This window comes from Herpailurus yagouaroundi, unplaced genomic scaffold, assembly GCF_014898765.1.
Source record: "Herpailurus yagouaroundi ecotype Mexico unplaced genomic scaffold, PumYag 212, whole genome shotgun sequence".
NCBI classification, from domain to species: Eukaryota; Metazoa; Chordata; class Mammalia; order Carnivora; family Felidae; genus Herpailurus; species Herpailurus yagouaroundi.
Window position 1 is genome coordinate 400,749 of NW_024412443.1, and position 13,917 is coordinate 414,665.

Consider the following 13,917-nt stretch of genomic DNA (forward strand, 5'->3'; position numbering starts at 1 on the left):
GTGAATATCCCAATCTATGGAAATAACATGAATGGTGTAAAACGCAGGTTATGGGGAAGGTACAATCAGTCCTCAGTTCTGTGTCATTACGTTTATTGGAGAGACTGGCTTACTGTGGAAGAAACCTTGGCCCTACATTCTATTTTTGCTCACCTAAAGGAAAGGACTCCACAAAAGAAGCAAATAAACTTTATTTCCACAACACATCCCGTCTTCCCTTTCCCCCAGGAACAGAAGTTGACCTCTGCCATCAAAGCAAAGGACAAAAGCTGACAAGTGACAGAAGGCAAGGGGTTACTAGAAAAATAGATTATACCCAAGGCTCTCCTGGGGATCCAAACCCCTGTCCCCAGGCTCCTGGTCAGGGCTCACCAGATGGAGAGAACTAATATATGAGGCTGGATACTGACACAAGGAACTTCATTGGACAAAGAGGAAAGGAGCCTGGCAGTGAAAAGACCTGGAGGGGATGGGCGGGGTGAGCTTTACTCCTAATGTGAGTGCTGGAAAAAGGGTGGGGGAGAAAATAATTTATTGGGTAATACAATGGTATGTAGTTTCAATTGTGTTGACCATTCCAGATCTCAAGCTAAATTCTGGCCAGTCTATGGAGGTAGAAATTGGGGATGGAAGGAGTCTAGAATCCCTCCTACCTCCCCCAGAGAATAGACATTTATTACCCAGCTCTACCCTTTTGCCTAACCCGCCTCCCCCCAAAGCTTCCAAATCCCTTAGCTAAAATTTGCATCAGAAAATGGAATTTGGGGCAGACAGGAGGAGTCTTGCCCAAATATCCCAGCCTGGGAACTGACAAGAAAGGTGAAGAGTAGGGGCAAGGAAAGGGAAGTTAAGTAATAGAGTTAAATCTCCCCTCAACTCCTACTCAAAACCCTGGGTGGACAGAGGGAAGGAAAACCAGGCAGCTGTTCTCATCAGGGACCCATGCAGACCTGTTGGACAGACATTGCAGGTGAGAGAAGGCAGAGCTGCAGGCCAGGAAGGTTCTTTAGGCTCCTAGAGGGAGAAGCGGGCCTGGGGTCAAAGGGGAGTGGGAAGCAACAAACAGTGGAAGGAGCCTTTGAGCCCCTAAACTTATGGGACACCCTCCACCACCACCCGCCCCTCAAGTGCTGACCAGAGGGGCCCCTGCGGGTGGCAGGCTAATCAAGGGCATAGCTTGATACGAGTACCCTTGGAGAGCACTCGAAAGAAAGGGAAGACCCGCTCGCCCAGGAAAGCAGCTGAGAAGGTATGCACGTGGGCTAGAGTCTCCGCATTGTAGAAGCCTAGGCGCCCAGCCTCATAGTCCAGGTACACGCCAAAGCGCCGTGGTTTCTCACTTGGGCTCAGCAGTGTCTGCTCCGTTGAGCTCTGTGCCTGGTAGCGTTTGCCATTGGTGCCCACACACCACACTTCGCGCTGGAGCAGGGGCTGTTGGGGTAGGTGGAGCCGGCGGCGGCGATGGTGATGGCGTGAGGAGCTGGCATCCCCACTGCCCAAAGAGGATCCCCCAGAGCCCACCTTCTCCTTATGATGGGTCGATTCACGGGCAGCGCCCACCGCCCAACCCCGCCGCCCTCCCACCTCTACCTCCCAGTAGTGCCGCCCAGAGCGGAAGCCTTGGGCCCCCAATACGCAGCAGTCGGCTGAGAAGCGCTTGGAATGGTCAGCAACCTCCTGCCGCCGCTCTGCCAGGCGGACCCCCCGGCGGTCAGGGGAGAGCATCAGGGCCGGGTGAGCCGTGTCAGGGTCCAGCGTCAGGTCCACTTGTGGAGGGGGAGGACAAATACGCCAAGGCTGGAACAACTGTTCCCCATCAGTAGCCAACTCCAAGATTCAGCCTTTCCTGCTGCCCTCCCCTTTGCCTCCCTCCCTGCCTGCCTTCCAGCTGTCCTCACCCCTCCCCATCCTAGAGACCAGACTTTAGTTCCTATGAGCTCCACCTCTTCCCCGACTCTTGTTTCCAGGACCCTGGACAAGTCTTCCCTCTGGCCCTGGCTCTTGCTATCCACCCTCCACTCCCACCATCAACACCTACCTGGTCTAGGTCAAAAACTACTCTTAGCTTGAAGCCCCAAGCGGCCTACCTGTATCCTGCTCCACCTTAGCCCCAATCTTCCCCCCACCAGGCCCAACCTCCTCCTCAGAACCCAATCTCAGGTCTGTGAAGGGAAAGGAAAAGGAAGGTCGTACAGGTGACCTCCCTACCTCGGGCAGCCTGACAGAACATCCGGCTCATTTTCCTCACGATGGCATCTGTCAAGAAGTCATGGCTATGGGGCTGACACGGGTCAGGGGACCAGACCTCTGGGGGTTGCAGCTGTACCTCTTCACACCTAGAGGAAGGGGACCGGGCAGGGGGTGGGACCATGATATTCCCAGAGGGAAGAGCAGAAGCTGAGGGGAAGGAGAGGAGGGTCCAGGAGGCAGAAACTCGGGTCCTGGGGAAGGAAGGAAAGGAGCGGGATATCCAAGAGAGGTAGGGATGGGGAACCAGATGCCACTGGGTCACAAAGGATAAAGGGTGGCAACACACCTATTGAAAGTCTCCTTGATGTCCTGGGAATAACAGAAACAAAAAGAGGGAGAGGGAAAAAGAGACAAAGAGAGAGTCAGCTGCACACAGACAGCTCCTTTCTCTCAATCTGATTCCAGCCAGAGAAAGGACTGAACTTGAACAGGGAGTAAGAAAAAGCAACCCTCAAGACCCTCAGTAAGTGTGTATCCATCTCAATCATCCCTATGCCCTAGCACACTTATCTCATCCTGCTGTGAGACCAATAATAGAATTTTCAACCCCAGTAAAAGAATTTTTACAACATGACTTAGGCATCTTTCTCAGGATGTCTCTGTCAAAAATTCTTTCCTTGACTACTTTAAAACCCTCTTTATACAATTGAATTTCTTTCTTTTCACTGGGTATAATCACACACACACCACATTTGGCATTAACCCTGTCCCCAGCCTCAAAAAACCTTTTGGTCTTAGGTTAAATTATCATGGGTCCTCCCAATGAGAAGAGAGGCAGCTCTGAACAGATGTTTGGTAAGCACTGCCTGACAGAGCAAATACAGGGTGCTGGGGGGAAGGCAGGGGGAGACAGGGAAGGGGGCACTGCTCACCTGGAGCAGCCGCAGGCCCCCCTGCTGGCTCCGCTCCTGGGCCTCCGCCAGCAGGCGGCTCAGCTGGGCAGCCTGCTCCGCCAGGCGGCTGGCCGCTGCTCCTGCACGCCCTAGCTGGGCTTCGTGCATCTCTCGGAGGCGCCGCTCCAACCCTGCCTGCTCTTCAGCCAGAAACCGTGTCAGCCGCCCGAACTCCGAGGCCACAGCTGCCAGCTCTGACTTCATCTGGCTCTGGGATGATGCAAAGGGGATGGTGGATACCACCTCAACACACAGAAACATAAACTTCCAATTTTGCAACTGCTGCCCCTCAATCCAAGGTAATGGAGCTCTGCATCCCAAATGGAAAGGGGCCCCTGTCCCTTCCACCACCTCCCAGCCTTACCAGGCACCACTCCCACACTCCAAAGCACACTGGTCTCAAACTCACTAACTTCTGCCTGCAACTTATCTCCACCCTGGCTATCTAACTTGATTCATTCTTCAGATCTAAATTTAAAAATATTCCCTGAGAGAAGCCTTCTCTCCCCACTAGATCTAAATCAGGACTACCCCCATAAATACCATCGTATCTCCCATAAATATCATTCATTATATATCCTCACAGCATTAATATTAATTTGAAATGTTGTTTACATTCAAGTATCTTTTAACATCCTTTTCCACCACTGCATAAGTTTTTTGTCACAGGATCCTCAGACCTCAGAACAGCACCAGTACTTAGTAAAAGTTTTTTGCAATGAATAAATTAAAAATTCAGGAATCAAGATATCAAGTTAGGGTCTTGACTATACTACTAATGACTTTGGAAAAGTCACCGAATCCTTCTAGATCAGGAGTCTAGCAAACTTTCTCTGTAAACGGCCAAATGTTATTTTACACTTTAAAAGCCAAAAGGCAAAATCATGGATATCATTGTGTAGATTGTAGTCTATATATAATCAGAGAAAACTTCTGCCTAATCTCACCCCATTTGCCTGGACTGGGCAATCCCAGATAGTGGGCATGCTTTCCATGCAGGTATCATCAGCTAGAGACATTCTTGGGACAAAGAGGGACAGGCCAGAGTGAGGAAGGAAGTTCTGACTGGCTAAGTCGGTGAAGGAAAGTCTGCTTCACTCTCTGTCCCAGTGATACGCAGACCTGGACATCTTCTCTCTGCATCCCAGGACCCCAGAAGTCTCAATCTGAGCATTTGGCTAAGAGGACCCCCTGGCTCCCAGACACACTCAGTATGTGGCAATTGCCAGCAGCAGAGTCCCTAATGTGTAGGTGGCAAAAAAATAAGTACAAGACTTGGGAAGTGGCAAGACCCACCCACTGGCCAGGGAAAGATGAGGGAAGAGGTCAGACAAGAAGGATGTCCTGTCTTGGTCTCCAAAGCTCAGTGCCAGGCCATTCCAGTTTCTGCTGACCTTACAAACACACGTACAGAGTTGGGGGTGGGGAGGGTGGTATTAGGGAAAAAATATCTAAAAATACTCCTTGGGGAGGGGTGATCAATCAAGAAAAACAGCTGAGAAACACTGGACTAGAGAAGACCAGGTCTCTGTAACATTCTATCCTCTATTATACACCATGCCCTCCCCTTCCCGTTCATGCTCAGGGTTGCTCTACCTACCACCTACCATCTGTCCTGGGACCTGGGGTTTCTCTGATGGCTGTTATGTAGATTTTGGCTTGCCCACTTCTGCCCTCTGTGCTATCCAGCCTGGTGGGCACAGGCCTTGAAGTGAGGTGTCTGGGGTGGTAAGCCTGTTCTTCAGGCTTGGGCCACGGACCCAACCTCTCTACACTAGATCTGTTTCCACTCCATTCGGGAACCTAGAATAAATGTGCCCCCTGACCCTTTAAGGCCCCTCTCTCTTCAAAACCCTGGGAATGTCTCTACCTCTCTCCCAGGTCCCTCTTCAGGGAATCTTGTCACCACTTCTGAGAGTAGACAACCCATGTTCCCTGCCCTGATCACAGAGCCAGTAAGCCCTATCAAGGACATTCACCCACCTTCAGTTCTGTCACCCGCCTCTCCTCCTTGGCCTTCATCTTCTGCACAGCCTCTAGATGCTTCCTCAGTGGTTCCACATGCCCCTGCAGTTTGGCCTGAGGGAATGAGAAAAGGAAGGTTAGAAGCCTGGGATAGGAGAGGCACCTGCTTTCAGTGCCCACTTCCCCCATCCTCCCTGCATTGGACTGGGGCTCAAAGCCTGACCCCCATCACAGGTATCAGATGAGCATCATACTCTCTTCCTCCCCTCTCTTCTCTTCAGATGATGACAAAGGCCTCCAACCCTCTGCCTGCACTCATGTATAGAAGAACACACCGCTGAGTGTGTTCTCTATTGGTAGGATCCTGGTGACCATAGAGCTCCATACCCAGAGTTGGGGTGGACCTGGCTTGAGCCCCTCACCACACAAGGTCCTTCCATATGAAATGTTCCAGCCCTCAAAAGCAATCTTCCTCATAACTTTCATCTCTAAATATTTCTCTGATGATTTTGTGCCTGTGCTAAAAATCTTTCAGTGGTTCTCAATCACCTGCAAAATATGAGGTTCCTTCATTGCCTCTACATTTCTAGACTTCTCTACTACACTTACCCCTTCTGACATAGACTCTTAGTTTTAGCCACATAAAACTGTCTTTTCCCGAATGTAATTCTATTATCTTCATACATGCTCTTCCCTCTTTCTGGGATTTCCTTTCTTCACCTGGCCCAAGGCATTCTTCCTTTAAAATACCAGCTACCTGGGGTGCCTGGGTGGCTCAGTCGGTTAAGCGGCCGACTTCAGCTCAGGTCATGATCTCGTGGTCCGTGAGTTCGAGCCCCGCGTTGGGCTCTGTGCTGACAGCTCAGAGCCTGGAGCCTGTTTCAGATTCTGTGTCTCCCTCTCTCTGACCCACCCCTGTTCATGCTCTGTCTCTCACTGTCTCAAAAATAAATAAACGTTAAAAAAAAAAAAATTTAAATACCAGCTACCTGACCATGGTCCTCCCTGCCCCAACCTCCTCTGTCATCCCAAGGAACATGAATACAACCTTTACAATACTTCCTAGACACTTTAATGGTTTTTAAATATGTCTCTGCCAGGACACAATGGCTCCTTGTGGGGCAGGGGCCCCCACTTTACTTATTTTAATTTCTATGCCTCTTTGTCCATCTGCTTTCTCTCTCACTCACTTACTAAATGGAAAACAAGGGGTGCCTGGGTGGCTTAGTCAGTTAAGAGACAGACTCGGTTTTGGTTCAGGTCATGATTTCAGTTTGTGGGTTCAAGCCTTGAGTAGAGCACTGGGCCTGCTTGGGATTTTCTCTCTCCCCCTCCCTCTGTCCCACCCTCACACGAGCTCTCTCTCAAAATAAACAAACTTAAAAAAAATTATTACTGGGGCGCCTGGATGGCTCCATTGGTTGAATGTCCACTTCAGCTTAGTTCATGATCTCACCACTCATCAGTTCGATGCTGTGCTGACAGCTCAGAGCCTGGAGCCCGCTTCAGATTCTGTGTCTCCCTCTCTCTCCTCCTCCCCTAGGTCACACTCTCCCTCTCTCAAAAATAAACATTAAAAAAATTTTTTTTAATTATTATTAAATAAATATAAATGGAAAACAAAACCTCTCTCTTCCTAAGATTTTAACCTTCACAGCAAATATGCATTTGAGCTCTATGTTCCAATCTCTTGTAACGGTATCTTTTTCTTTTTTTTTTTTTTTAATGTTTATTTATTTATTTTGTGAGAGCAAGGGGAGGGATAGAGAGAGAGGGAGAAAGAGAATCCCAAGCAGGCTCCCTGCCCCCAGACGTGGGGCTCTATCTCAGGAACAGTGACATCATGACCTGAGCTGAAATCAAGACTCAGAGACTTAACCGACTGAACCGCCCAGGTGCCCCCAGAATCTTTTTCTTTAAAGGGCTGTTAGAGACCAGAAATAGGCCCAACCTGTTTTCTTTCCTTTTTTTTTTTTATGTCTCCTACTACTTCTGCCTTTTTCCTTGAGAGGTAATACAGAGCAGAAGAGCTCAAGCCTAGACTCCAATCTAAACCTAAATGTAGCCAGGTGACTGAGGCAAGCAGCACTTCCAATTTCCTCATCTTACATGGGAATTGGGAATAACAGAATGCATGTTATGGACAGTATGCTTCACACAGTAGCACATAGTAAAGATCAATAAATGTTATCTAGTATTCTCTACCTATGTCTAAACTGCCAATAACAACCTGATAATGACCCTTGAACTAAAGAGGTTACTGACCCAGAGAAGAGTACAAAAGGCAGTGGTTGTTGCACAGGATGAGTGGTTCTAGAAAAAATTACATTAATAATATTACAATCAACCCCTGACATGAAAGTAGCATAAACTACAAAAAATTTTGTTTTTTGATATTACCTTCTATTTTTCTCCAATCCTGTCCAGAATTTATGATGCTTAAATTTCCCATTTAATAATTTTCATAAATCATTGACAAATTCATGAGCACAAGTCCAAACAGAGTACTATTTTAAGAGAAATTTTCAAGAACTTTCACTTTTTTAGGAGATTTATTTATACATCATCCATATTATTACCTACTCAATAAAAAATATTTCTATAAAACAACACTGTTCCAAACTAGTGCTAGTTAGTGTACAGATTTGAAAAGAATAAACTACGTACCTATAGAACAGCCTGTAAATTAAAAAAGGAATCACTCAAATTAGTTCTAAATAATAAAATCCATGTATTTACATTTGCTGATCAGTTAATGGCAGATTATTTGCATCTATGTGGCCTCCTCAAATTGCAGAGCCCTACTAGGCTGGCATACAACAGACATGGCTAACACAAATTCACAAATAAAAATCCAGTTTCAGAAGCCTTTCAGAAGAGCCCTGTAGAAGGAGGGTGGAGAACAAGTGGAATGTCCATGAATAGTCCATCCCAACATTTAATTAACAAACTGTACACTGAGGAGCCAAGAGGAGATAAAAAGGACAAAAGGAAATCACAACCTCCCCTAACAACACAGAGCCTAAACAACAGGTGATATTACCAATGCAGTAATGCCAATGCTAGGCTGGGCTTTCTTAAAGACACTCTCCCTGTCTCTGACTCAGAATCTCTAGTGGTAGGGCCCACTGTACTTTTGAAAACCCCCCTAGTAATTGGGAGTATCACTGTGTGGAAGACATAGTTTCTTGTCATGAGACGATGTAAGTTTGTCTTAGCTGTACCACTCATAGCTGCGAAGCTCTAGACTTGTTACTCTAAAACTGGGGTAATGCACAGACCACACAGGAGCTACCCTCTCTTCCTCCTGGTCCCACTGTTTCAAACCCTTCCCAGCCTTCACTAAGTTGTGCTATTTGTGCTGGCTGTCTCACAGACCAATCTCCTTTACCTGTATCCCAAAAGAGTAAAGGCCAGAAGTAGGGTGCAAAGTATTAACCAAACTAGAATCAGACTCCAAGAAGTCACATATCAGTAAAGTCAAACTAACGACAGACATCTAAATGGTGATGACACTTGTTAACAGTATGCAGGGGCACAGGGGCAGGTCATAACTAAGTCCATCACTTACTAGTAGCTATGTGGACCTGTGTATATTACTTAAGTCTATTTCCTAATCTGTAAAACAGGGACAGAAACCATATCAAACTCACAGGGTTGTCTGAAGTTTTAAATGAGATAGTCCATGAAAAGTGCTTAGTACAGTGCCTGGTGTACATAGTAAGTTAAGTGTTCAGTAAATATTAACTTTTAACCCTGGAAAAATTAATGCTCCAAGGCTTTTAGAGATGCCTGGGTGAGTGAGTGCAGAGCCTGGTCTTCTGACTTAAAAGCTTCTCCCTTTTATCTGCATTCTCAGGTAAGGTAAGAACTTCTAGTCAGTACATCCAACTGATGCAGATTTAACAAAAGTCCTCAAGGACAGAACCAAGCCGTATCATGGGGTAGGTAGGAAACCCATTAAAAGGCAAGTGCAAAGCATCTGGGTCTGACACTAGTAGTCATTTCTACACTCCTGCTCCTTAGGGCCCTTTCTTGTTGAGGCCTCAAGTCCTTTCCATCTCCAGGGTCCAAGTCAAGGATAGACTGAAAACTTACCCAGAGGAAAATGAGACTGGTGGTAAAGCCTGAGGGACCTGTCACCTGTACTCCTACACTTAGGGACAATGGAAGTGTGAAACAGCAGTGGCTTTCCCCAAGACATGCAGCCCAGTGTACAGGATCCTTCTCACTCCAACCCACCTTGATGCCACTAAGTGCTTAGAAAAGGAGAATCAGTGCATGAAGTTCTGGGGAGTGGGAGGGGACATATTGCCTTTTCCCAGCTTCTCTCCACCCCCACAAAACTCCCATCTTCTACTTCTCTCACCTTGTACTCCTGCACCACCTCCTCCAATGGCACCACGCTGTGCTGTTTGTGGCTCCTGGATTCTCGACACACCACACATATGGCCTCTTCATCCACCTCGCAGAAGAGCTTCAGGGCTTCCTGGTGTTTGGGACAAATGCCCTGCTCGTTCCCACGGCTCCCTCGACCAGGAGTTGGGTGCATCTGTCGAATCACCTGGACCATGTTGGCCAGCTGCAGGTTGGGGCGGAAGCTCCGCCTGGGAAAGCTCTTTCGGCACTGGGGGCAGGTGAAGCACCTCCGAGGGGCTGGAGGCGGGGGCAGTGGGGTGACGGGGTCTAACTCCTCTTCCTCGTCCTCCTCCAGCACTTCCTCCTCGTCCTCCTCATCCTCCCCTCTCAGGTCCTCCTCCATGTCCCCCAAGTAGTAGTCCAAATCTTCCTCCTCGTCCTCCTCCTCCCACACATAGTCCATGTTGTCCCAGTTGGACCCGCCCATGCCACTGGTCCAGAACACACCCTCCTCTTCCTCCTCGACCTCCTCCTCCATGTCGCCCTCATAGTCTTCATCCCTCATGGGGGTGTCCCACCCTCCACCGGCCCCCACAGCCTCCACCTCCTCCTCCTCTCCGTCCTCCTCTTCCTCTTCCCGGTCTAACTCGTCCCTGTCCTCCTCATCTTCCCCTCCCCACAACTGGGTTACACACACTCGGCAGAAGTTGTGCCCGCAGCCGATGGACACGGGGTCCGTGAAGTAATCGAGGCAGATGGCGCACACCGCCTCCTCCTGAAGGGTCTGCACAGGGTTGGGTGTCATGGCAACGGCAGCCATCTTAGTGTCCAGTCAGCCAGTGTAGATGGGCGGTGGGGGGGCGGGGGCGGGGGTCTTCCCTCTCAGACGCCTTGACGACCCGGCCCCACCCCCACCCCGCCTCTCCACACCTTGCCTCAATCGCAGACACAGAAAGGTCCTCCCGACAACCCCCCCTCCACAAAGTTCCCTACTCCTAGACGACAACCGTGTCTCTGCGAGGGGAGGGGACAGAGCTGAGCGCTACAGCCAAGTCCCTCAGGTGGCCCTGAGTGCAAATCTGTCCCAACGCTCCCTTGGCCTCCTCATAAACCCCCGCCCCTCCTCACTTCCTGGCTCCGCCCCCTCACTTCCGGCCTCCCTCTCAACACTTCCGGTGTCTGCGAGTCACCTAAGCTCGCGAGTTCACCCCGCGGTAGCGCTACGCCCCCTTCTTTCCTCTCGGGCCCCTGGGCGACAGGAAACGGCGAGGAGACGCTCTAGCAGGCACACGGGAACAGGACGGGAGGGCTACAACGATGGAGGCCCACGTCTCTGTAATACGAAGGAGCAGGGAACGCGGACAACTCGGAAGGACCGGCCTCCTCCATCCCCCGCCACTGGGGATAAACTTCGGGGAAAGGTTGAGGCTCTTAACGGCCGTCCGCTCTCGGTGCTATGACTGCGTCGGCCCAGCGCCATCCTACTAACCGGACAAGGAGGACAACGCCAGGGACTCCCCACAGCTGATGCCGGAAGCGGAGGGGCGGGTCCCGGTGAGCGCCCTCAAGTACTTCCGGCCCTTCTAGGCCGAGGACTTTGTTGGTTGGGAACTCAGAGTGCCTCAGGGATCCAGAAGGCGACCGGACATCTTCTCCAACCTCCCCACTGTAGTTGGCATTTCCACGCGCATTAGAAACTGCCGTCTGGTCACTGTCGTAGCGTTTAGATGAACTTTTCTAACTGCCCATCAATAAAGGAGTAGTGAAACCGTCACATAAACATTCACACAGTGGAACACTCTTTATCTGTAAAAAGGGAATCCTTCACGATTTACTCTGAAGTGAGAAAAGCAAGGTGCTGAAAAGTGTAGAAAAGGGGGGGGGGGCGGTTAAAAATGTATTTGATATCTTTGTAGTCCTGTGTTTACTCGTATAAAATAAGTATAATAGTTGCCATCAGAGGGTTTTGTGAAATTAGAGTTAATACAATTTCAAAGCTATGTCGCTTAACATATAGTGAGTTAAGTCATTCAGCACTTTCTGAGTGGGCACCATGCATGCTCCGCGTCCAAACTACCTCGAGGTCTGTCTTCATGGAGTCTCAGTCTAAGAGAATGGGCTCCAGTTCGGTTTGTGGTATTAAATTATTATTATTATTATTATTTTTATTTATTTATTTATTTATTTATTTATTTATTTATTTATTTAGAGAATCTCATCCAGGCTGTAGAACTATGCTACCAAAGATGCTGCTTTCGTACGTAGAGCATCTCTGCCAAATAGATTATTCGGGCGATTGAAATAATACTTGAGGAATTTTTAAAAAGAAAACAAAAACTGGAGGGGGAGTTACAGGAGTCTCAGTGTACATGTACAGAAGTCTCAGTGATTCATGTACAGAAGTCTCAGTGAATGCGAAACGCTGCGGAATGCCAGGGCTGCGCACGCAGAACTCACCCTGTTCTCGAGGCGCTTCCCACCTAGTAGGGAAACTCGGAGTGAACGCCTGCTTCCTCGGAGGGGTGGCCTGAAACGCTAAAATCGCGAATTCTCGTTGGTGAACAACTGTAGGAAGCCACACCAAAAGAAGTGTGGATACGAGACCTGAACACAGTTCAGCCGGCAGCTCAGAAAACGCCAGTCACTTACTTGGAAGTCTCGGTTCTCTCAGCCCCTTAATCGCCCCAGTGTAGCTTCTAGGTAAGGTTAGTCAAACGCCAGTGATGTGGGTTTCCGTAGTGTAGTGGTTATCACGTTCGCCTCACACGCGAAAGGTCCCCGGTTCGAAACCGGGCGGAAACAGGATTTCAGTTTTGGTGTTTCTTGTTTGTTTTTAGCCTCCCTTTCATTTAAAGGGTTACCTCCTCGTCCACGCTGCTTCTGCCTCCGTAGGAGAAAGAACTGCCCTCACACAGAGGGAAGGACACGTGTATGTCTATTTCTGTTTCTGGTAGACGCTCAGTGAAGCCAGACCCCAGCAGGACAGAGCTCACAGCACGCCCTCCATAAATTCTCTAATGTAAATTCAGATCTGGCACCTCAGCTCTCTTGCTCTTCCCCCTCGGGAACCCGCGCAGCCACTTCTCCCAGGTTCAGGGATGCTAGGCTTCGGATCCTCTGGCTCTAGTCACTAGGACAATCAGGCACACAGTAGGTGCTCCATAATACTTATGCAATTACTTTTTAAAGTGTGTCCTCATCCCTGCATGTAGATTTCAGTCTTCTGAGGTACAATGTAAGACTTGCGTGTGTGCCCGGCTAGCTCAGTCGGTAGAGCATGAGACTCTTAATCTCAGGGTCGTGGGTTCGAGCCCCACGTTGGGCGCAGGTTCCTTTTGAAAGGAAGAAGGCGCAATGCAGGTATCGAGTTTCCCTCCCGTTCGACAGCGGGTCCTCCTCTGCATCCTTGGCCAAGCAGACGGAAACTGGACGGGTGGTTACCAGTAGCCCAATAAAAGAATGCCCCAGCCATAGGCCCTTGCTGGCCAAAAGGGAGTGAATGAGTGCTGGTTGCTAGCGGACAAATGCCCCAGGACGTGTTCCTCAGGACACCGTTTTGCTTGCTGAAATTCGTCCATGGTCAACCATATTAGGCGTCTGGTCCAGGGCGAGCTGCGCAGAGAGGGAGGGTTACGGCGTGGCTTCTCTGTGCGAGGAGACCCAAGGGCCTCCAGAGTGGCGACCACCTTACTAAGTGACTTAAAAGCTGGCATTCTCGAGCTCTTGCCGCCGCCGGTTTTTTTGTTTGTTTTCGTCAGGAAAGAGGTACTCTTCGTAATCTGAGACCCCCCAAATTCTCTTTTTAAGGGTCCATCTTTTGTGAAATGTTGCCCCACACAGAGAGGAATGTAAAAATATCCTTTATTTTGGAACACTCTAACATGAACATCCTCAGTTTACTTGTCTTATCATGAAGTTCTTCCTTAACTTCAATTGAAATTCATTCCGTTACGTTAAATGTTTTTGTTTTTTTTTTTTTTTAGTCCTGCAAATTCAGCCTATTTTCTGTTTTCCGAATGTAGAAGTCTCCCTCACACGCCAGACCATAGGAGAAGTCTTGATCATGTAAAGCTGGTTTACTAAACTTGCTAAGCAAAGAATTGAATCTCCTTCGGTCTCAAAGTGTATGGGAATTAGGGAGGGTTTCACATGACACCCTATAAGGGCAGTCTGGACAGGAATTGATCAAAGTTTGTAAAATAGGTAGATTTGCTGGTAAGTCGTAGCTCACTCGTGCCTTCCTGGAGAGTTACTTTTACTGTGGTCTTATCTTGGAATTAATGGGTCTAAATAAACTTGTGAGTCCCAAGAGTTTCAACTTTGACATTTTCTCTTGCACAAATATGGATTCATTTGCAAATTGTGGTTTCACGTTTTTGTTTTGTTTTTTAACAATCTTTACTGGAAAAGGAAAACATACCTAAAAAAGATCCTGGCTTTTCATTAAAGG

The 13,917-nt window shown here is 48.7% G+C and overlaps 1 protein-coding gene and 2 non-coding genes across 8 annotated transcripts; 2 read left to right on the forward strand and 1 right to left on the reverse strand.

Annotated features, from left to right (window-relative positions):
• Nucleotides 1-876: 876 nt before the first annotated feature.
• TRIM41 (tripartite motif containing 41) lies at nt 877-11,673 on the reverse strand. 6 transcript variants are annotated; one of them, XM_040454338.1, is made up of 7 exons: nt 9,478-11,636; nt 7,374-7,421; nt 5,127-5,222; nt 3,123-3,386; nt 2,537-2,559; nt 2,209-2,336; nt 877-1,766 (listed from the first exon to the last, which is right to left on the reverse strand). In XM_040454338.1, the coding sequence occupies exons 1-7, from the start codon at nt 10,285-10,287 to the stop codon at nt 1,165-1,167; spliced, it is 1,971 nt and encodes a 656-aa protein (XP_040310272.1). In that variant the 5' UTR covers nt 10,288-11,636; the 3' UTR covers nt 877-1,164. The 6 variants fall into 6 exon arrangements, with proteins under 6 accessions (XP_040310272.1, XP_040310273.1, XP_040310274.1 ...); XM_040454339.1 differs by having other exon boundaries at nt 3,123-3,353; nt 9,478-11,632; XM_040454342.1 differs by having other exon boundaries at nt 1,638-1,797; nt 9,478-11,673.
• Nucleotides 11,674-12,196: 523 nt separating this feature from the next.
• TRNAV-CAC (transfer RNA valine (anticodon CAC)) lies at nt 12,197-12,269 on the forward strand. Its single transcript has one exon. It is a non-coding gene; the product is annotated as a tRNA-Val (tRNA).
• A 450-nt stretch (nt 12,270-12,719) lies between these two features.
• Nucleotides 12,720-12,792, forward strand: TRNAK-CUU (transfer RNA lysine (anticodon CUU)). The gene has a single exon. It is a non-coding gene; the product is annotated as a tRNA-Lys (tRNA).
• The last annotated feature ends 1,125 nt before the right edge of the window (nt 12,793-13,917 follow it).

Bases quoted from the DNA above. Each gene is read 5' to 3' on its own strand.
- TRIM41 (XM_040454338.1), bottom strand. From the start codon at position 10,287: ATGGCTGCCGTTGCCATGACACCCAACCCTGTGCAGACCCTTCAGGAG. The intron at 5,223-7,373 runs GTCAGTAACCTC...TCATTCCCTCAG, and splicing joins CCTTTTGTACTCTTCTCTGG to GCCAAACTGCAGGGGCATGT. The intron at 3,387-5,126 runs GTGGGTGAATGT...CTGTGTGTTGAG, and splicing joins GGCGGGTGACAGAACTGAAG to GTGGTATCCACCATCCCCTT.